This window comes from Drosophila albomicans, chromosome X (assembly GCF_009650485.2).
Source record: "Drosophila albomicans strain 15112-1751.03 chromosome X, ASM965048v2, whole genome shotgun sequence".
NCBI classification, from domain to species: domain Eukaryota; kingdom Metazoa; phylum Arthropoda; class Insecta; order Diptera; family Drosophilidae; genus Drosophila; species Drosophila albomicans.
In genome coordinates this window covers 25,156,629-25,178,979 of record NC_047627.2, presented here as the reverse complement: position 1 = coordinate 25,178,979, position 22,351 = coordinate 25,156,629, and the positions used below count along the sequence as shown (strand labels likewise).

Below are 22,351 nucleotides of genomic sequence, written 5' to 3'. Positions count from 1 at the left end.
TGTAATTGGAATTGGTTGTATTATTAAGCAAATTATTATTAAATGTGTAAATTATGTTTGTTTTACTCCTTGTTTGTTTTTGTTTTTCCCATTTTTGAAATTTTACATATATATATAAATATATATAGTAGATATAAGTACATATTAGGTTTGTAGTAGGTAAGTAGGGGAAGGGGAAGGCGACAATTAATTCATAATTATATGCAAATTAATTAATTAGTTTCAAGTGTTTAACGTTTAACTATACAACAAAAGTTACAATTAAATTGTTACAATTAGTAAAAAAAAACCAAAAAAAAAAACACATATATAGAATATGATGGAAGAAAGGGGCGTGTGTCAGGTGTGGCAGCAGAGGCAACAAAAAATAATAATAATAATAATGATAATCATGATGATAATAATAATGATGACGACTGCAATGCTGTTGGGTGCTTATTTTGTATCCTGGGGCCTTTCATTTTGATTTGCAGCTTGTCAAATGAAACTAAAGCCGAGAGTCGGGTAACTGCGGAGAGTTGTGGAGAGTGGAGACTGGAGAGTGGAGACTTGTTCTGCGTTTCACTTGCGATTGCGCAGCTCGATAATGGTGGCGCCAGAGCCGCGACGCAGCTGCTGTGGATGATGCTGTGGATGCTGCTGCTGTTGCCGCACAATGCTCGCCGTGTCCTTGTTGAGCTCAACGGCTGGGGGAGAGCGCGAGTCTAGGGAATACTTTGCCTGCAACGCATACTTGGGCGATCTAGCGTAATCCTCCTCAACCCCGCCATGCATCACACGATAGAGATCGGGAGCCCGCATATAAAGTTGTTGCTGTTGCTCGCGCTCGCGTTTTCTGTCCTCCTGATATAGATCCTCATCGTTGGCGGTGATTTTGCTTAGATCCTTTTGACTGCGACTGATCAAATTTACAATCGAGGGACTTTTGAGGCCACTCTTCAGTGAATTATCCTTGCCGCTGGAAAAGAGATGCGGATTCGATTTGTACGCTTCCGATTGTTGCGGTTGCTGCTGTTGGAACTGCGTTGCAGGGGGCAACTGGCGTCCGCTGCTGGCGTAGCCATTGCTATAGTTGTTCCTCGTCAGCTTCTCGATGTAGATGGGACTAGGATCGTTGCTGCCATTCATGCCGTGCACATTGAAGCTCTTGCTGCGATTCAGCACTTTGGCATAAGTCCGCGCTGGCTTTGCAGGTCCCTGAATCGCCGCATCGAGCTGTTGCTGCTGCTGTTGCTGTGACTGTTGCTGTGGTCGCATGGGAGCCGGTGCAACGCTGTAGATGCCGCGATTGCTCTTCTCCAGCGTTGTGGTTTGATTGTAACGCGGCTGTTGCTGCTGCTGCTGTCGTTGCATTTGGTGTCCCGACTCGTGCAACTTCCGCGGCAACGTCTGAGCCGAGCGATAATCCTGCTGCGCATTCAGGTTCGGTGTGGAGCCGCTGAAGCGTTGACTGTGCTTCTGATAGCGTCCCAGCGTATGCGTTGTCGAGCTCACTGGCAACGCTCTCGACTCGTAGTAATCATCCTCATCCTCCTGCTCTCGCTCACGTTCGCGCTCCCGTTCCCTTTCGCGTTCCCTTTCCCTCTCCCTCTCTCGTTCCCTTTCCCGCTGCAGGTGCTGTTGCTCGTAGCGCGGCTCGAGGGACCGTTGGCGAGCGCGTCCCTGCGCCTGAGCTGCACTCCCATGACGCTCGTAGATGTTCTCCTTGCCATACAGCGTGCTCGAGTAGGGATCCTCACCGAGATAGTAACGCTGTCGCGGACTTATCAACTGCTCCTGCGACTGCTGCTGCTGCTGCTGGAGTTGCGGATCTGCCGAGCGGCCACGCAGCGCTGTCTCCTGCTTGAGCGGCTGTCGCTGTCGCTGCTGATCGCTCAACGATCCATCCGATTCGTTGCTGCTATGACGCATCAATCCGTTCGTGCCCACACCACCGATGTGTCCGTCGATCACATTGTACTGCTGATAGGTTGTCTGATTAACCGCTGCTCCGTTGGGCGTGCCCGGTTCTCCCAACCCGCCACGATTGCCGCCCGCCGGGGATTGCTCGCGGGACTTGCTGGCCGCAGACTTCATGCGGAACTTGCGCTCAGCACTCGCCGAGCGGATTTTGCTCACCAGCTTGCGCAACGAGTTGCCAATCACCTGACCCATTTTGCTGGGTTTGCTGGCACTCAGCGTGGACAGATTCGACGTAGAGGCCGCCGTCGGTCGCATGCCATTCAACGAGGAGGCCGCTGTCGGGACCGGTGCAACGGCGGCGACGGCAGGCGGATAGCTGGAGGTGGGTGCAAAGCGTGTGCGTTGCTGTTGCTTGCGATTCAGTGTCATGGTCACACCAGACGGCGGCTCCAGCTGCGGTGCAACCGGCGGCCCGACGCGATTTACCACATAATCCACCTGCGGCGAAGAGCTCCGACTGCGACTGCGCGGTGGCGGCGAATAATCCGGCGGTGGTTCCAACTGTGCTCCCGTTGTGGACGGTCCCACAACCTTCGAGCCATGCTGCAGCTCTCCGAGCTTCTTTTCGATGGCACGTCGACGCTGCGGTACTGTGGGTCGCCCCAGATTGCTGTTGCTGCTGCTGCTCGGCGCAAACTGTTCGCTACCCCGCTCGTAGCTCTTTCCCCGTCCCACATTGTTATTGTTGTTACTGGACGGTGCATGGCCGTTGATGATGGGATTGCTGCTGCTGCGTCCATGTCCGTGCGCATGTCCGTAGGCAACACGCTTGTGCGACGGCTCCTCAACAGCTCGCGGAGCATAAGTAGCCGCAGCGGGAACGCGACCAACTGCGGGTCCTGGGGCTGGGCCGAGTCCCAGTCCCGGTATGGCATCCAAATCGTCGAGGGCATCGCGTGAGCCGCGTGTGGAACGTGCCAGGAACTGCGAGGACAAACTCTGACGCTTCTGTTGCAGTATATCCTCTCGACTCACATAGCTATCGTTCGCTGTGGCTGCCACCACATCGGGCGGAGCTCCACCTCCTCCACTCAGCTTCTTCTTCAGCCCGTTGCGTCGAATGGTCTCCTGGAGATCCTCACGAAATGCCTGCGACGAAAAGTGATTCACATTCGAGGCGGGTTCCTGACGTTCCGCCCAGTTCGAGATGCCCTGATAGAACTTCCCGCCTCGTCCCGCCAACCCGGGATCCTTTAGATATTTCCGATCAAGCGTGCTAGGCAAGCGTTCCCGTTCGCGTTCTCGCTCTCTATCGCGCTCCCTCTCTCGCTCCCGATCGCGTTCCCTTTCGCGCTCCCGTTCTCGTTCGGCGCTGCGTGGCAAAGTGTGGGTGAGCGGCACAGTTGCATTGTGACCGCTCACTGGCAGTTGACTCTGCGACTTGATCGTCACATTGAAGTAGCTCTTCTTCGTGGGCTCTACATCCGCGTCCACGTCCCGCGTTGCCTCGTCGTCACGTGAATCGTTCGACGCTGTCGACTCGCTGCCAAAGTGCGACTCCAGCCATTTCATGGTCTCGCCCTTCCGCGTCTCCTCCTCGCGATCAAAGTCCAGGGGTCGCTTGGTAAGCGCATCTTTGCGATCCGCCAGCAGTGCCACCTCTGTCGAAAAGAGAAATCCTATTAATACTTGTCCTAAAGATTTTGAGGACTTTTCTGCTTTGCGACCTGCTTGGATTTTTGGAGTTCCTCGAATATACTTGCGGACTTTACTCCCTCTTCGGACTCTTCGTCATTCCTCGCACTTTTCGACTCCTTTACGCCCCCTTCGGACCTTTCGCCCTCCTTGGACTTTTCGACCTCCTCTTTTGGACCTCTTCGGAGTTTTTAACCTCTTCGGAGCTTTCAACATCTTCAGACTTTTCAACCTCGAGGAGGTTGAGGACATTTTTCCACCTCGTAGGACTTTTCAAACTCTTCATATTTTGGACATTTCCCCCTTCTCGCACTTTTCGAACTTGTCACCTCTTTTGAATCTCTTCATTCTTGTGGACTTTACTCCCTCTTCGGACTTTTCGTCATTACTTGCACTTTTCGACCTCTTCGGACTTTTCGAACTTCTGGAACTTTTCGACCTCCTCTTACTTTTCGACCTCTTCGGATTCCACGTCTTAGGATTTTTCAACCTCTTCATACTTTTCGGACTTTTTGACCTTCTGAGACTTTTCGACCTCCTCGAACTCTTCAACCTCCTGTTATTTTTTCACCTCTTCGGGTTTTTTCACAACTTAGGACTCTTGAAACTCTTCATACTTTACGCCCCCTTCTCCTCCTCCTCGCACTTCTCGACCTCATCGCACTTCTCGGACTTTTCAACCTCCTCGCACTTTTCAACACCTTCGGACTTACCCTTCTGTTGTTGCTGTTGCTGGGTGCGTCGCAGCTTGCGCATGCGATCGGAGAGACTGTCCCAGTCGCCCGGACGCTCCAGCGAGCCATCCTTGTCCATTTGCGTTGTCTCCGCCGCGTAGCGCATCTCGGTGGCCACCAGTTTGCCGTCGCTGTCTAGCAGATCGACATGCTGCTCGTCGCGTTGCTTGAAATACCTTTGGCTCGCTGTCACCGTCGCGTTTTGTGCCTTTGTGCTCAACTGTGCATTGCCCGTTGCTTCCTGTTCGTCTTCCGCTTCGTCGCCTTCAAGTATGAGCTCGTGTTCTGTCGTGCGTTTGCTCTCCGTTACCAAAGTGCCGTCCTCTTGGGCCAGACAACGTTTTTGTGTGTCCTCCGAGTCGATGGTTTTGCGCGACGCACTTGTGTTCGCCACCAACTGCGGTCCGAGCGCCACCAGTTGCTGCTGACTCTCCGGGGAGCAGAGCACCGCCTCAAGATCCTTGACACCCTCGCGCACTGCCTTCACGTACGTCTTCGTAAGAGAAAAGGAAGAGGGAAATGGGTTAGTTGACATTGGTTGGCGGTACGATTCTTAAACTCTCTCTGGGGACCTGGGGATATTCTCGGGGGAAACAGTTAAAGTTCAAGTTGTATAGGTTCATAGTATTCAAAAGATCTTCTCGGGTATATTGTATAGGTTTTCTCTCTGCTGTCTAATTATATTCATAATATTAATATTATTACATAATATTCAAAACTTTAGTTCAATCTATATTATCCTACATAAAACAGCCAAATGTCTATTAGACGGACACATTCGGTTGCACTATTGCAGTTGAAATAACAGGAGTGTTCTCCCAAAAGAGTTAGACATGTATGAGGGTCGCATAGAAAGTGTCCGCTTAATAGAGGTTCTCCACGAGACATTTCAATTCATTACTATGCATAACCTGTAGGGTAGGTTTGTAATGCACAGTAACAGTAATATTCAGTAATTTGTACGAATCTATAATATTTCCTCTAGTATATCGATATACTATTACGTTCAAAATATACCAGATTGTCAACCAAAGCAACAAAGCAGGTACGAAAGAAACAACTTTCTTTGGGGGCGATGCTCTGAGCAGCCAGCACTCTTAAAAATAAGTTATTTAGCTTCTTCATTTTAATTAAAAGCTAACTGTAAATATAAGATATATTTGTAATTTTAATTACAAGTTAACTGTGAATAAATAAATTAGATAAGAAACATTCTTTAAATGTATATAGTTGAATCTTATCATGAGAAATTACTGTCAATAAATCATAGTAGAAAACCGTTGAAATTTCTAAGAAAATTAAATGCTGAAATAAACACTATAGATAAATTTTCGTGTTTTATTGAGGAACTTCCGTCAATCTAGAGATTGAGTTATGACGAGTTTTTGGATTACTTTCTTGGAAGAAAGCAATTGTGAAAACAAACAAAATGTTTAGCTAAATGTCAAAGGAACCACGCGCCACACAAAAGCTGTTACCTCATCTCGATGAGGCAACTGAGAAGTGAGAACTGAGAAAGAGGCAAGAAGAAGTGCTAACAGAATTCGATCTCATTCTCGTTGTCCCGTCGAGACATATGCTAATCGTATTTGCCAAAGCGTGCGAGCGTTTTGTGAGTGAGTGAATGAGTGATGGTGATCACATTGCATCATCGACATGGTCGATGCTTCTCGGTTGCAATTGCTGCAAGCTGAAAACCGTAAAAGAGTGGAAGAGACTGAGAGAGAGAGAAAGAGAGAGGTAGCTAAGCTTTGAATGGTATTCAGAGCAAGACAGAGAAGCTTCAAACTAAACCGCATTGCGATTTCAGATGTTGCAATGGAATGCTACGAAATAACGGTAAGAATGCGACAGCAGCAACTGAGCTGAACAAACGTTAGCTCAAGGTCAGCAGACAACTCCCGTTCCCTTTCCCTCCCCCCTTTCCCTACCCTTCTCTTCTCCCCAGTAGATGACAAGCAAAATGCACGCATCGCTGGACAGGCTGAAGCTGACCAGTGGATGACCACTTGGCAGATTCCACTCGCTTATAAACACACACACACACACACACACACACACATACATATATAACTTGTTGTCGTCGCCGTCATCGTGGTTGGCGACCTTGTTTAACGGTAACGCGCGTAGAAAGTGTTTTTTTTTTTTTTTGTTTTTGTTTTTTTTTCGTAGCTTGAAAAACTTGAATGTCAGCCATAACAACAGCTTGAATTTTTTGTTTCGCCTCCTCCACTTGCCTGCCTGACTGTCAACCACTCCCCCGCCCCCATCTCCGTCTGCGCCTCTCGACTTTTGGAGCAGCATCTTCGCATTGGCCACAGGCGCTCTGCTGTAAATTTGACTGCTCATTGAACGATCGATGAACACGAATTCGTTCGTAGACAAAACAAAAATAATCAAAAGCTGACAAAACAGCTATTAAAATTATAGCGACAAACATCTTAGCAGCTGACTTTGAGATATGCTGGAAATTTAGTTAAAAGAGTTAGCAAATTCCCTAAATATAAAAAATAAATCTCTATTATTAAATTCCCTTTTATATTATTAACATTATTTAACTATTTATGATATAGCTAAGCTGCGTGCTGAATTACGTAAGTTTAGCTTCGAGAATTTCTGAGTTTAATGGAAAAGTTATGATTTATGTTAGTATACATAATCTTTAATATAATTATAATTGATATAGATAAAAGTATCATCAGACCAAATTTCATAGTTCTAGCTTTCGTAGTTAATGAGTTTAATGGGATAGTTAGAATTTACTCTATGATATTAACATACTTTCAACATATTAAACATAAATATGCATTAGAGAAACTTTATACAAAATTTTATAGCTTTAGCTTCTGTGGTTACTGAGTTCAATGGGACAGTTAAGGTTTATTTTATGGTATTATAAGTGGTCTTCAGTATATTACAAATAAATAATCCCTAATGTAACGTCATACCAAATTTCATAGTTCTAGCTTTTGTAGTTTCTGAGTTCAGTGAGATAGTTAAGATTTAATCTATGATAAAATATAATATACATTAGAATAACTTCATGGCAAATTTCATAGCTTTCGCTTTGCTTTTTACTGAGTTAAATGGGACAGTAAAGGTTTATATTATAATAATATAAGAAGTCTTTAATATATTATAAATAAATAATCACTAAAAGTAACTTCATCCAAAATTTCATAACTCTCGCTTTCCTATTTACTGAGTTCAATGGGACAGTTAGGATTTATTTTATGATATAATAAATATTCAACCATTAAGTAGAGTGACTTCAAAGCTCAATAAATTTAGCATAATAATTTGACATGCTTCCAGATATTTGTGCTTCATTTAATTTAACTAGAAGTGTGAAATAGTTTTCAAGGTTGTTGAAATAACTAAAAATATATATTTCTTTTTTTATTAGAGTTTGGAATCAGATCTTAGCACAATAGAATTTTAAATAATATAAGAAATCTGTAGACAAAATTTGATAGCTCTAGCTTTTGTAGTTGCTGAGTTCAATGAGGAACAGCTGAGTGCTATAGACACGGATTTGTCTATTTAGCATACCAAATTCAATGGATGAACCAAGCGGAACACAAAAAAGAATAGAGTTGGTTCAACCTTTGTGTTGCTCACTGTGGTTACAGGGTATATGTGTTAAAGAGATCTTTGGCTTTACAGCAAATGTTGTTGAATCAAAGACGAAGACAAAAATAGAAAGATGAAGGCGGGAGACTGAGAGTGGGGAGAGACTTCTGCTATGACTCTGGCGCCAATGAAGATCATGATAAATGTTTATGGCTATTATTATTATTATAATCTCTGGCGTGATGACGTTGTAGATGACGCAGAGTTGTTTAGCGTGAGTGTGTGTGTTGATGTGTTTTTTATTCGTTTTTTTTTGTTTTGAGGGTATTCATTGGGTACATTGTCAAGAGATTTGTCATTGGCCAAAAATGCCAAAAACCGTTTCAATTTTTATGTATGTTTTTCTTGTCTTGTGTTTTTGTCAATAATCATTCAGTTGTTGGTCGAATGCCAACGCAAGAAAAAGCAAAAAACAAACCTAACCTCAAGTTGGAGTCGAGTGTGTGTTGTATAAAGTGGAGTTAAGATCGAACTAAAAAATCAGACACGACACACACACAGACAGACTGTGGGCATAATTTTCAATTCGAGCGACGATTTTGGCCCGCTTGAAGGTATTCAAATGAATTGCTGCTGCTTGCTGTTTGCTGCTAGCATGCCAAGTGGCCAAAAACGAACAGAAAAGAGAAATGAGCCAAGCTGCTGATTTGTGGTTTTCGATTGTGGCCCATACCCTCTATAATCAGGGCAAATGGGCATGCACAGCGAGTGCATTTTCCACCACTTAATTATATGCAGCCAAGCTTCGAGCTCTACTTTTTCCTACTCTGCTCAATTTGGGGCCTAATTTCTATTACACATCTTGCATTCAAGTTCTAGGTTAATTGTTCAGTTTATGCTTTACTTTGGACAACGCAATAAACACAGATACATAATAATCCATTAATTTGCCAGCCTTTAATTATATGTTAACATGTGTTTTCTTAGCGAGTTTTATTTAAATGTATTTTGCTGCTTTTGCAGACCATTAACTTTGACTCATTCGCTGGCAAATTTGTTAGCTTGTTCATCTGTTTATTTAATTGTGTAATTAACTCTATGCCTAGTTTTTAATTATTTACTGCTGGCAGTATTAGTAGAAATTTAAATCTTCAAAGATAACTTTGACTGCTATTTGTGTATTTAAGAAATTTCAATATTTAAATTGTATTTTATTATTTTTTCATATTTTTAAGTATACCAAATAAATATGAAGTTTCGTAGCTCAAGCGTCCATAGTAACTGAGTTCAATGGGGCAGTTAAGGTGGTTTTATATGATATTATAGGTACTCTTTAGTATATTACAAATAAAGAATCACTAAAGTAACTTCATCCAAAATTTCACAGCTCTAGCTTTTGTAGTTACTGAGTTCAATGGGATAGTTAGTTCTAATCTATGATATTATGTATAGGTTTTAACATATTAAAATTTAATATGCATTATAGTAACTTCATGCCATGTTTCATAGGTTTAGCTCTCCTAATTACTGAGTTGAAAAGGACAGTTGAGGTTTACTTTATGATATTATAAAGGGTCTTCAATATATTACAAATAAATCGTCGTCGCATCGTCGATATGCCAATTTTCAAAGCTCTAGCTTTTGTAGTTACTTAGTTCAATGAGATAGTTAGGATTTATATTACGATATTCTAAACATCATGTGTATTTTGGTATATGAAATTGCAAAAATTTGAATTAAAAAGTATGTTATTTTGCAGATCTTAAGATTTAAGATTTCTTCGATCTTGAATAAATAGATTTTTAGATTAAAAAAATATTAAATCAAGATTTTTATGCTAAATTTCCATTATACGATTCAAATATTGCTTCAAGAATGTTAAGATCTGATTAAAGAATAAACTTTCTTGAATAAGATTTTATTCTTGATTTTAGCACGTTTGTTTTTTTTATTGCCAGCTCAATTTACAGACAAATTTAATTCAAATTTCCTAGTTAGTTTTCTGTTAGACTTGTATATTTCCTTTTTTTTTTAATTCTTAAGGTATTTGGTTGTCTATCTTCAGTTGAAGTTGTGCTGTGCTGTGTGTTGGGCTCTGGTCAGCCACAAAAGTTACTGAATTGGCTGACGCTGGCTGGCGTTTTTGTCTTTTGTGCGTTGATATTCGCAGACCAGTTTGCCTTGGGAGTTGCTCAACCTCCAGAGAGAGAGAGAGAGAGAGAGAAGCATAGCCACAACGATCGATTATTATTTTTATCATTATTATTATTATGATTATTATTATTATTAGTGTTGTTATTGTAATTCAGTTAGTGTGTGCGACACCGTCGACGCCAACGCCAACGCAAATGCAGCTTGGGGAGCTGGACTGTGTCCAGAGACTGAGACTGAGACAGAGTCCAAGTCGAGATTCAGATTCAGCGGCCGGCGTGGAGTTGGCGCTGTGCTGATTGGCATTTGCTGATTAGAGTGCGACCCAAGTCAATGTGGGCACAGCTACAGCTACAGCTACAGCTACAAAAAACAAGTTTCCAAGGCATCAAGTACACACACACTCACACACACACACGCACACACAGCGAGCTGCTTGCAGCTGGGCTGTAAGACAAGAAGTACACAAAATTCAAACTGAAATTCAAATTCGAAATTCCAACATACTATAAATGTTTTTTTTTTTCTGTTTTCTGTTTTTTTTGTGGTCTCTCTTGCATAGACAAAACTCCAACTGCGCGGCACTCAGTATGTGTGTGTGTGTGTGTGTGTGTGTGCGAGAGTGTGTGGTAGTTAGGTTCATGGACCTGCTGCAGACACGCCTAGAATCCGAAGTCGAGCCAAGTCTCGAAGCCAAGCCAAGGAGCAGCAGCAGCTATTGATTAAACTGGGCTCAGAACAGGTCTCAAGGTGTCCATGTGTATGTGTGTGTGTGTGTGTGTGTATGCCTGGTTCAACATCATCTGCTGTGTGGTGGTACACAACCTTTTGCTGGCTGGGTAATTGCCAACTACCGGTTTAAAGACGTGCTCCTAAGTACCTCTCTCTCTCTCTCTCTCTCTCCCTCTCTCTGCATGGACCACAAAGAGCTGTTTGGGGAGGGGTCAAATAGGGGGGACAGCGGGGGGTGCCTTCTAAGTTCTCGCCACATTTATTGACTTGCCACAGAACTTTCAAATGGAGTTTCGAGTCGCGCAGTTAACACGTATGTACATACAAGTTCGTTGCCTAAGTCTTTTCATCTAGTGAGCGTCCTCAAGTTCGTCGTTCAAGTCTTTTAGTCCAGTTCGTTTTTGTTTTTCTTCAGTTTCAGCTTTTTTCAGTTTCCGCTTAGCATAGTCCAGTTCGTTGTCTAAGTCTTTGTTGCTGCTAAGTAAATCGACAATTCACGTTCGTTTCCTAAGTCTTTTGTCGTTGTCAAGTTCGTTGTCTAAGTCTTTTCATTGAATACAGTATACACAACATTTGTTCTGCACAAGTTCGTGTTCCAAGTCTTTTTTTTTGCACAAGTTCGTCGCCTAAGTCTTTATGCTTATGCAGTTTGTTCTCCAAGTCTTTTTCAATGAAATGTGCAAGTTCGTTGCCTAAGTCTTTTTCGATGCACTGTGCAAGTTTGTCGCCTAAGTCTTTATGCCATATCCCAATTTGTTGTCTAAGTCATTCAATGCAAGTTCGTTGCCCAAGTCTTTATTTTTGCAATGAAATGTGCAAGTTCGTTGCCTAAGTCTTTAGTCGATGAAATGGGCAAGTTCGTCGCCTAAGTCTTTCAATTAAGTGAAGTGCGTTTGCAAGTTCGTTGCCTAAGTCTTTCTATACTATATTCAAATAGTTGCCCAAGTTGTCCGTTATAGCTGCAGCAAGTTATGCCATCGCCACTCGTATTCACATATATAACAGATATAACATAACATATATATTCACATATATATATATTCATAATATTCGCATATTCGCACCTGGATAATTAAGCAAATTGAGCGTTGCCGTTGGCCAATCGTTTAGCTCCCCACGCACCAAAACTGTTGCTGCTTTTTATGTTGTGTTGTGGTTGCTGCTGCAGTAGTATTAGTTGTTGTTGTTGTTGCTGGTGCTGCTGTGGTGGTTGTTGTTGTTGCTTTTTCACTCTTTTCTTCGCGTTGTTTTTAATGAATTTAAGTTAATTACTAAGCTAAAAACTAAGACTTAAACAAATGCGGGGCAAGTGATGCGAGTGTGTGTGTGTGTGTGTGCAAATGTGTGTGTGTGTATGTGTGAGACCGAGATTAACTAAATCACAGGCGTGCGGGGGCGCGGCGCGGCGAGCGTAGGAAACCCACAAAACGAAAGAAAGAAGGAAAAAAAAACACAGAAAAGAAAAACGCAAATTCAACAATAACAACACAAATGGACACAAGAAAAAAAAAAGAATTGAAATCAAATCAAACACACACAAAACACAGCCACGAGGGTAGAGCGAGAGAACGAGTGCGAGTGCAAGTGCGAGAGAGAGAGCGATAGAGTTGACGATGGATTAAAACCGTTAAAACAAAGATCAACTAAATTCAGATCAAGTTAATGTCAATAATCGAGCGATTGATCGAATCGAATCGAATCTAAACGAAACGAAACGAAGTTTCAGTTTGATTTTCTGTTTGTTTGTTTCGAGCCTAACTTGTCTCTCGGGTCTCTTTTGTAGCTTGGCTAAGAGCGAACCCGTTGCGAGTAACGAGTTTCTTTTGACTGCTCTCGGCGCTCGCTCGGCGGCAACTGATCTAGCGGCAGGCACAGCCACAGCATTCGATGCAGCGCTGCTTGTTTCTGCGGCAACAACAACAACATCGACTCCCCGTAACTTTCGAATGAGCTTTAAAGCAGCCACAACTGGTTGCTTGTTGTTTTGTTGCTGTTGTTTGTTGCTTGTTGCTGTTACTTGACTTGGCTTAGCTTAGCTTAGCTTAGCTTGGCTTTGTTGCTGGCCCTGTCGACTGCCCAGTGGCGCTGCTACCACGCACTACCCTAACACCACAAGGCTATGCGGCTTTCATCAGCCACCCACTTGCAAAACAAGGCAAAGAATAGTTTATCATAATTCATTAAATAGTAATTCAATCAAAAGTTATATAAGGAAAGTAATCCATTATGAAATGCTGCACTAAATTCTGATGAATCAATCAATATTATTAATTTTCTTTCTATACTTAAGTAGAAAGATCTTTATTCAATTATTTGTTATTGAATGAAATAGTCATATAAGGAAAATAAGCCATTGCGCAATGCTTTGCTAAATTCCAGAGAATCAATCGATATCATCAAAAGAATTTATGCATTTTGTTTTCCTCACAATATTGTTCATTTTCTTTTTTTACTCAAGTAGAAAAAACATTTATCATAATACAATAATTAGTAATTGAACGAAAAAGTCATATAAAAAAATTATCCATTGTAAAATGCTGCGCTAAATTCTGGGAATGTAATTTTTTTCATCGAAAGAATTTGTGCATTTTATTATCCTCTCAATAGTATTCATTTTCGATTTATTTTTAAGCAAAAGATCTTTATCAAAATACAATAAATTAGTAATTAATGAAATAAGTCATAAAGGGATTGTATTGCATTATGCTGCACAATATTTTGGAAAATCAATCGTTATCAATGAAAGTATTTATGCTTTTACTCTCAATATTATTAATTTTCTTTTTATTCTTAAGTAGAAAAGACTTTGGGTCTCTCTCACCTTCTCTCTCTCTCTCTCTCTCATTCACTATTACCATCAGTTTAGTTTTAGTTTTCTACTCAATTTCAATTTCTTTATACGCAAACATTTCACCAGCTTTAAATAAAATATATAATAATGAATAATATAAAGTTCCGAACTTTACCTAAAAATTCTGCATCACAAAATTCGAATATTTAAATTGTATTATAAACATATTAATCTCAGTATTATAGTTGTTTAACAGACAATAAAGCATAGTTAACAAATATATTAAAGACAAACAACTCGTTCTCCTACTAAAACATTTATTTCAAACTGAAGTTTTGAATGTCAGCTATATAAATTGTGCGATGTCATTTGAAGAGCGAAATTTTGCAGATAAGAAAAACTTTTTGATGAACTTTTTTATATTCATATGTATTTAGTATAAATATTTGGTATATAGTCTAGTATATTAGTTGTTGGTATATAGTATAGTATAGTATTTAGTATTTAGTATTTATTATTTAGTATTTAGTATTTAGTATTTAGTATTTTAATCAGTATTTTGTATTGTATTTATTTAGTATTGTATTTAGTATTTATTTAGTATTTTATTAAGTATTTATTTAGTATTTATTTAAATTTCAATATTGTAATAAACTTATTCTTCATAATGAACCTAAAACAAAACTATCTAAAATTTCCAACTATGTATCTCAGCTCAGTTGTTGTTGATCTTGTGCAAGACAAAAAGTGTGTGTTTGTATGTGTGTGTGTGTGTGTGTGTATGTGTTTAGGGTGTTTGCTGTTCGTTGAAGCGCACTAAGCGATTCTTGCTCTGCTTTCTGTTGCTCTTTTTTCACGCCAAATTGATTTGCAGTTATTTGCCTGGCAATTTTCTGCTGCTGTTGCTTTTTACTTGCAGCTATTCTCAAATTACCACATCAGCAGAAGAGAGAGAGAGAGAGAGAGAGAGGAGGGAGAGGGGGAGAGAGAATGGCAACTTGTTTTCTGTTGTTTCGTTCACTTACCTCATCGGTAAAGTCGCCCAGGTGCCTCACATCCTGCGTCTCGTGATAGTCCTTGATCTCCTCATGCGATATGACGCGCTTGTCGTCGACCTGGCGCACCAGCCCATCGACTGGACGCGGCACCATGCGCTTCACCAGCTTCCCACCTTGCCCCGCCCCGCCTTCGCCGCCCACGCCAAACGATTCCTGCAGCTGAGCCAGCTGCGATTCGTTGACAGCGCTCGCTTCAAGCGCAGCTGCATCAATCAGCTGTGCGTTCCCATCCAACTCATCTGGCAGTCCCAAGTCCCGCTTCTGAGAGAGAGAGAGAAAGAGAGGGAGAGTGAAAGAGAAAGAGAATGAAGAGTTATGTTTGCTAATCAATTTATATTTCTTGAAATCGAATCATTACTACATTTTAGATCTACATAATATATAAATTAAAAATTGTGCAAGTCCTAAATTCAAAATTATCTTCAAAGTCGATATTAACTTATCTAAATTCCGTAAAGAAATAATCAACTTAAGTCCAAGACATACAAACGATCTATAGTTAAACATTTTAAAGCATATATTATAAATTCTAAACTTTATCAATTATATAAATTTAATTTCCGATAAGAGAGAGCAAGAGATAAGTTTGCTAATCAATTTCTATTTCTTGAAATCAAAGTGAAATTTATTTAAAAAAATTGTAAATCTTCATAATAAATAAATGGAAAATTGTGCAATTTCTAAATTAGAAATTATCTTCATAGTTTCAACTGTGTGTTGATATTAACTTATCTAAATTCTATCAAGAAATAATCAACTTAAATCTATATTTATGCATTTTAAAGTATAAATTATAAATTATAAGCTAAATCAATTATGTAATAAATTTAATTTACGCTAAGAAACAAAAATAATTAATAATAAAATAAATAAAATGATTGAAAAACTTCTACATAAAAATATAATCATTGGTTGTAATAGTTGAATAAAAACATTGGCCTTGTAAATCAAAAATAAAATTAATTCTTTTAAAACTTCCAGAGAAAAGAATTTCTTTTCCATTAATCCCCAAAATCAATATTTTAAAATAAACTAGCTTTTAATATGCTTCAGTTAACAACATAACTTGGAAACTATAAATTATCTTCGTGTTTTCAATTAGGCTAAATAAATGGAAATAATATTTACGTACTTTTAGCTATAAAAAACATGTAAGTAAACTACAGTCGAGTGTGCCTGACTGTGAGATACCCGCCACTTAATTTGAATAAAAGAAAAACAGTCTGATATTATTCTTAAAATAAATAATATACCGCTTAAATACTAACATATACAGAAGGCCATATTTGGTATATCGACTACATTCAAAAGAAACAAAAGAGGTCAAAGTAAAGCACATGTTCATAGGGACACACAGACGAAAATTGCTTTATCTTGCTTGATTATTACTGATTAAGAATATATATACTATATAGTGTCGGATATGAATCATTCTGCCTGTTGCATATATTTCCAGCAGCTCCAAAGTTGTAATACCCTTTAACACTACGATTAACGGGTATAAAAATCAAACATGATCTTAAACATAAAATTATTTATTTAAGTAAATGAAAAGAAAAGTAATATTTTTAATCTGATAAAATACGATCCATCTTAATTATAGCTATCATCGTATAATTACCTCCGTTGTCTCTGTTTCCTGCTTGTCTGTGTCCTCGGTCGTGTTGGTGGACACTATGGGACCGGAGTCCTCGATCACTTTGCCATCCTGCAGCTTCACCTGTCGCTTCACCCGCGTCTCGATTTGTCTCGTTGTCGTTAGCTCGGTTTTTCGCTTCGTTATCCATTCCTCTGTAAAAAGAAAATCGGAGGGAATATAAAAAACTATTGCATACTTTCAGGCATATTCAAAAACCAACTCAACTAGCAACAGAAAACGTTTGTAGCTAAACTTGCTTGAAATGAAAACTGAAGCTTTCATTCGGTGAGCTTTTGTCGACAGACCTTGCCACAAAGCCATAAAATTCGCCACTCAAGCTTACGCATTTTGGTAGCAACATTTGAGGGTCAACAGCGACAGTTAAGAGCTGCTTCCTACGCACAGCCTGAAGATCGTGATTAGCTGCAGCGATTGTCAAGCAATACTTCAATGTTGATCGACAACGATCTTCAAACTGACGTTCAAACTTAACACGATATTAGCAACAATTCCCCTGAACTTTTCTCCGACTTTAATTTCAATTAATTAACTTTTTAAGCTTTTAGCTAGTTAACTAAGTTAAGATCAAAATTCAAACGTCTAAAACTAAAATTGCAACTATTTTTATTGGAGAACTCTGCATTAGAATAATATAAAAACTAATTTTACAAAAAAAAAAGTATAAAAAAAAATTGAACACAACTTGTCTTCACAAATAAATAGATAAGATAAAAATAGGAGGAAAACAATTAAACAATTATAAGAAACTATTAATTTCTTTAATAAAAAAAGAGTGGAGGACAATATGTTCCTTAAATTAAAGAAACCCAAATGTAAGAAACTTAATAAATGATTAATATTTTTTTTAATTAAAATAGAGTAGAACACAAAATCAAAAAAAAGCAATGCTAGTAATATTATAAACGTTTAATAAATTCATAAATAAATTATAAAAAGAGTATACGATTTGTGCTCTAACTAAAATGAAAACAATGCAAGAAACTTAATAAATTAATTACGAAAACTTATGATTGTATCTACCCAAACAGTTTAAATTAAACATCTAAGAAGTATGCCTAATCAATGTATTAAAACAATTGCTGTTGCAAGTATTTTTTGGGCCTAAAATCAGTTAATTATTGAACCAATAATTTGTCTTAAAAAATATTAGAATCATTAAATGTGCTAATTTCCTGATCAATTAACTTGTTGTAAGAATAAAGTATATTAAATTTAAACACCAAAAAAATACTGAAATATGCAAATAACTTTATTAGGTTTATCGATAATTTGCTACATTGTCGCTCAAATCTACCAAATTCATATACTGAAGAAATAATAAAATATGCCAACATACTTATTCGGAATATTGATATACTACTTCATTATCGGTCAAATATACCAAATTCATATTCCTAAAAAATACAAAATTATACTAACATATTTTTTCAGTATACCGATATAATTCTATTATTGGTCAAATACAACAAATTCATATGTTGAAAATATACTAAAATATACCAAATTCATATACCAAAAAAAATACTGAAATGTACTAAAAATATTTATTATGTAAAATATACTAAATTCATGTGCCAACAATACTTAAATATACCAAAAGTGTTATTCAGTATATAGATATACTACTACATCATCGCTAAAATATACCAAATTCATATACCGAAAAACTGCCAAAGTATACCAAAACCTTTATTTGTTATATCGACATACTATTGTATTATATATAGTTATAAAAAAAAAGCTTTTGTTATATTTCAGTATTTCGTATTTTAGTATATTCTTTCCCTTCCTTATCTTTACGTATGTATAATTACAATATAATGTTAATACTCACAACTTGTATTGAAAGTATGTATATGAATGCAATAAAACCGAATACTAAAAGTCTGCAAACAGCGATTCCTTAACTAACAGCTTATTGGGGTAATTAGCATAACGTAACTGGCGGCAGTTGCAACAAAAAGTGGCAGCTGTGGCTGTGGCTGTTGAAGTTGCAGTTGCAGTTGCAACTGCGATCGCTTTGTGGCTCTCCCACTGGATGATCGGAAATGGTCGACATCCTCCACAGCGCATAAAAAAAGAGGCATAAAAAGCGCTAATTAATTGGAACTAGTTCATGTGTGGAGTCAGTCGTGGCAACATGTTGCCAGTTGCCACACCAGCAACTAGCAAGCAGCAACCAGCAGCCAGTTGGCAGTTCTGATTGCAACACCTTAGCTAAACTGAGCTCAGCCAAAAAGTTGTGCATCGCATTTGCATTTTGCATTTCCACTTGTCCCGCTTCTAACAAACAAAACGCTTGAAGAAGCGAATAGGAGAAGACGAAGGGAAGACGGAGACGAAGACGGAGACGGAGGGCAGAGCAATAACGAAGCGCTTCAGCGATTCGCTGAGTGGCTGCCGCATTTGGTTGCCGAGAGCTGCCTGGTCGCCCAATTACGTAATCCAAGTCCAAGTTGATCTCTGTCTGCCACCGACTAACTGTACTATGAGTGTGTGCACGACTTGCTGTCCGTCTGTCTGTCCGTCTGTCTATCTATCCATCTGTGTGTGTATGAGTGTGTGTGCTGGTAACCTGTGACGCTAAACAAACCACACAGAACAAAGCTCTATGCGCACGGACATCCGACAGCGTCTGTGGACGGTGCGGTGTCCAAGTTTTGCTCAATGAAAAACAACTAAAAAAGCTACGAGCGAGTCTGCTCGACTGTGAGATACCCGCTAAATAAAAGAATAATACATATATACCAAAAGCTGCATGTAGCATACATATATTAATATACTCAAACATATACCAAATTAATATACCAAAAGTTTTACTACTATCAAAAGCTGACTCATAAAGCAATATATACCAGATTCATATACCGAAATAATACTAAAATATACCGAAAGCATATTAAATACTACCAAATACAAGTTCATGTTTTTATTTATAATTAAAACTCAAACATATCAATTAAAATATGCCTAACATTACAAAATATACCGAATTAATATACCGAATTAATACTGAAATATACCGAAACTTTTATTTAGTATATCAATTAAATAAATAATCAAAATATGACACAGAGTACCAAATATATCAAATTAATGTACCGCAAAAAGAACATAATATACCAAAAGCTTTATTTAGTATATCGATATACTACTACTATCAAAATCTGTTTCAGATTACAAAACATACCAAATTCGTATACCGAAATATAACTAAAATATACCAAAACTTTACTAACTATAATCAAAATATGCCTCAGATTACAAAACATACCAAATATATATACAAAAAAATATTAAAACCTACCATAATATTTATTTAGTATATCAATATACTACTACAATCAAAATATGTCTAAGAGTGCAAAATACACCAATTTAATATACTGAAAAAATACTGAAATATGTTAAAACTTATATTTGGTATATCAATATACTATATTACTACACATTGTCAACCAAAGCAATTAAAACCCGACCCGTTATACGCCATATTAAATCAGTTCTTTTATAGCCTCCAAGATTTTTTGTCTTTTTAATTTGGAGGACGGAAAAACAAACAAATAGTTGCTCGATCTCTTACAGACACTGAGATCAAACACCTTGTCTGTCATATGGACAGACAAAAGGAGTCCAGTTTAGTCCAGTTCGTATTATTCAGTCTTTTGACGCTGATCACGAATATATATACTTTATAGGGTCGGTCCATCTTTCTGTTCCATACATTTCTTGTTGACTGAAAGTTGTTATACCCTTCTACCCTATTGTTAGCGGGTAAAAAACTACTCGTATATGCTTTTTGTACTATCTTTAAATGCACTGCTTAAGAGCTTATTAACTACTCTATAAGCTACACAAATTCTTTACTACATTTGTTTATTTATTTATATTTCATTTATTTTATTTTCTTTTCGCATGGCAAATTGAGTTCATATTATTTAATTTTGTATAATCAAAATATACCTCAGATTTCAAAATATACCAAATTATTATACCGAAATAATACTAAGCTATTGTTCTATATGCTACTATAATCAAATTATGCCTCAGAGTACAAAACATACCAAATTAATATACCAAAACAATGTCAAAATATACCAAAACTTTAATTTACTATATCGATATACTACTATAATCAAAATATACCTCAGACTACAAATTATACCACATTAATATACTAAAAAATATTGAAACACACCAAAGTCTTTATTTAGTATATACTACTGTAATCAAAATAAGCCTCATATCACAAAAATACCAAATCAATTTACCGAATGGATACTAAAATATGCTAAAATTATACCAAATACAAATAAAATGCATTAATACAATTAAAATATGCCTCAGAGTACAAAACATACCAAATCGATATACCGAATGAGTACTAAAATATACTAAAAATATACCGATACAATGAAAATATGTCTCAGAGTACAAACATACGCAATTAATATACCGAAATAGTACTGAATTATACCAAAGTCTTCATTTGGTATATCGATTTACTACTACAAATTTCAAAATTTTACGTTTACCTATAAAAAAAAGTTCGTTTACTATTCAAAATTAAGCTTATTCCAGAGCTTTAACTAAAATGTTCTCTTTACAAAAAAATGATTTAAGGGCATTCAAAATTCGCTGTGCAACTGTATGTTTTTTTTTTTTTTTGTTTTTTTATGGCTAGTTGATGCTGTGCGGTTGTTAGTGTTTGAGTGTTTGTGTTGTTGTCTGTTGTCTGATGCCTGATGCCTGTTGGCTGCATGAAAATCGCTGGACCATTAAAGGTCGCTTATATAGTTTATCTGCAGTCGCAGAGAGAGAAACCGAGAAACGAGATCTTGGACGCTGCATTTTCAGTTTGCAGTTGCAGTTGCAGTTGCCACTTTGAATTCAACTTCGACTTGCGACTTGAGAGGAGTCTTTGGTATTTCAGTATTTGGATATTTTTTGGTATTCGGTGTTTGGTAATCGACAATTGGCCTGGTCAGTGCTTTAAAAATCGAGCCAATGTCTTGCTGCCCTGTTTATCGGTTTATCATTCGTGTGTGTGTGTTCATTGTATATCCGCATTGCATCAGCCAGACAGTCAGCCAAGCACTTCATAAATAGCAACAACAACAACCACAATTAAACAAACAAACAGCACGAGACGCGCTGAAGAAGGGCAGCGGGGGAGGGGGAGGCAGAGGCAGAGGGGGGCGGTTCTCTGGTTCAGTTTACTTTGCATTCTCGATTTCCTCGATTCGCTTTTGCATTGTTTTACCAGCTCTCCATCGGTCTCTCTCTCCCTCTCACACACTCTTTCTCTCTCTCTCTCACACTCCTTCTCTTACTCTCTCTCTGTCTCTTTCTCGCCCGCTTACTTCATCGACTACAATCGATTGCGCAGCTTTTGTCGATGACATGTAATCGCTCCACGCTGCCACGCCCCATTGTTGTAGCTGTTGTTGTTGTTGCTGCTGTATTTCATTACGTTTATTACGTTCATTACATTCACACACACACACACACACACACACACACATACGTAAGTTGCACTTGTTTGCCGCTCATTGAGCTAATTGTGGTGTCAATTATTGCCTTGCTAAGTGGCTTCAACTACAACTACAACTACAACTACAACTACAACTGTCAACTGACTCCCCCCCTCCATTACCACCCCCACCCCCCCTCTCCCTCTCTCACTCCCTCGCTCTCTCTGCTAATCATGTGTCTGACCTCTTTTCTTTATCTTCATATTTATTTTGCTAGTTTTTCTTTATCTGGTTTTCCGTTTCGTTTCGTTTCGCATATTAGCGCATTTTCAATGCTATTCTATTGTTTGCATGCCAAATTCCTCTTAAATTCCTTGTAATTTTCATTACAACATTTATTTCATCATTGATAAATACTTTATATCATTTATTATTGATGACTGTGCGAAAGAATTATTCCAAAACATTTGGAATTTGGTGTTGAAAAGATAAAAGATAGAAGGTTGCATATTTTGTAAAGCTTTCCAACCTACATCAGAGTTTAAATATAATTTCTTAAATCTTTTTTTTTAATTTTATGC

General features: G+C 38.4%; 1 protein-coding gene across 4 annotated transcripts in view; it reads right to left on the bottom strand.

The window, feature by feature from the left end:
- Positions 1-72: 72 nt before the first annotated feature.
- The window catches only part of LOC117576310 (zinc finger CCCH domain-containing protein 13), a 39,814-nt gene continuing 17,535 nt past the window's right edge, over positions 73-22,351 (bottom strand). For all 4 annotated transcript variants that reach the window (XM_034260986.2, XM_034260968.2, XM_034260977.2 and 1 more), the window contains 4 exons: positions 16,258-16,427; positions 14,604-14,897; positions 4,311-4,824; positions 73-3,563 (listed from right to left, as the gene is read on the bottom strand). In XM_034260986.2, coding sequence (XP_034116877.1) covers positions 562-3,563; positions 4,311-4,824; positions 14,604-14,897; positions 16,258-16,427 — 3,980 coding nt within the window. In that variant the 3' untranslated portion in view covers positions 73-561. The remainder of the gene's footprint in view (positions 3,564-4,310; positions 4,825-14,603; positions 14,898-16,257; positions 16,428-22,351) is intronic.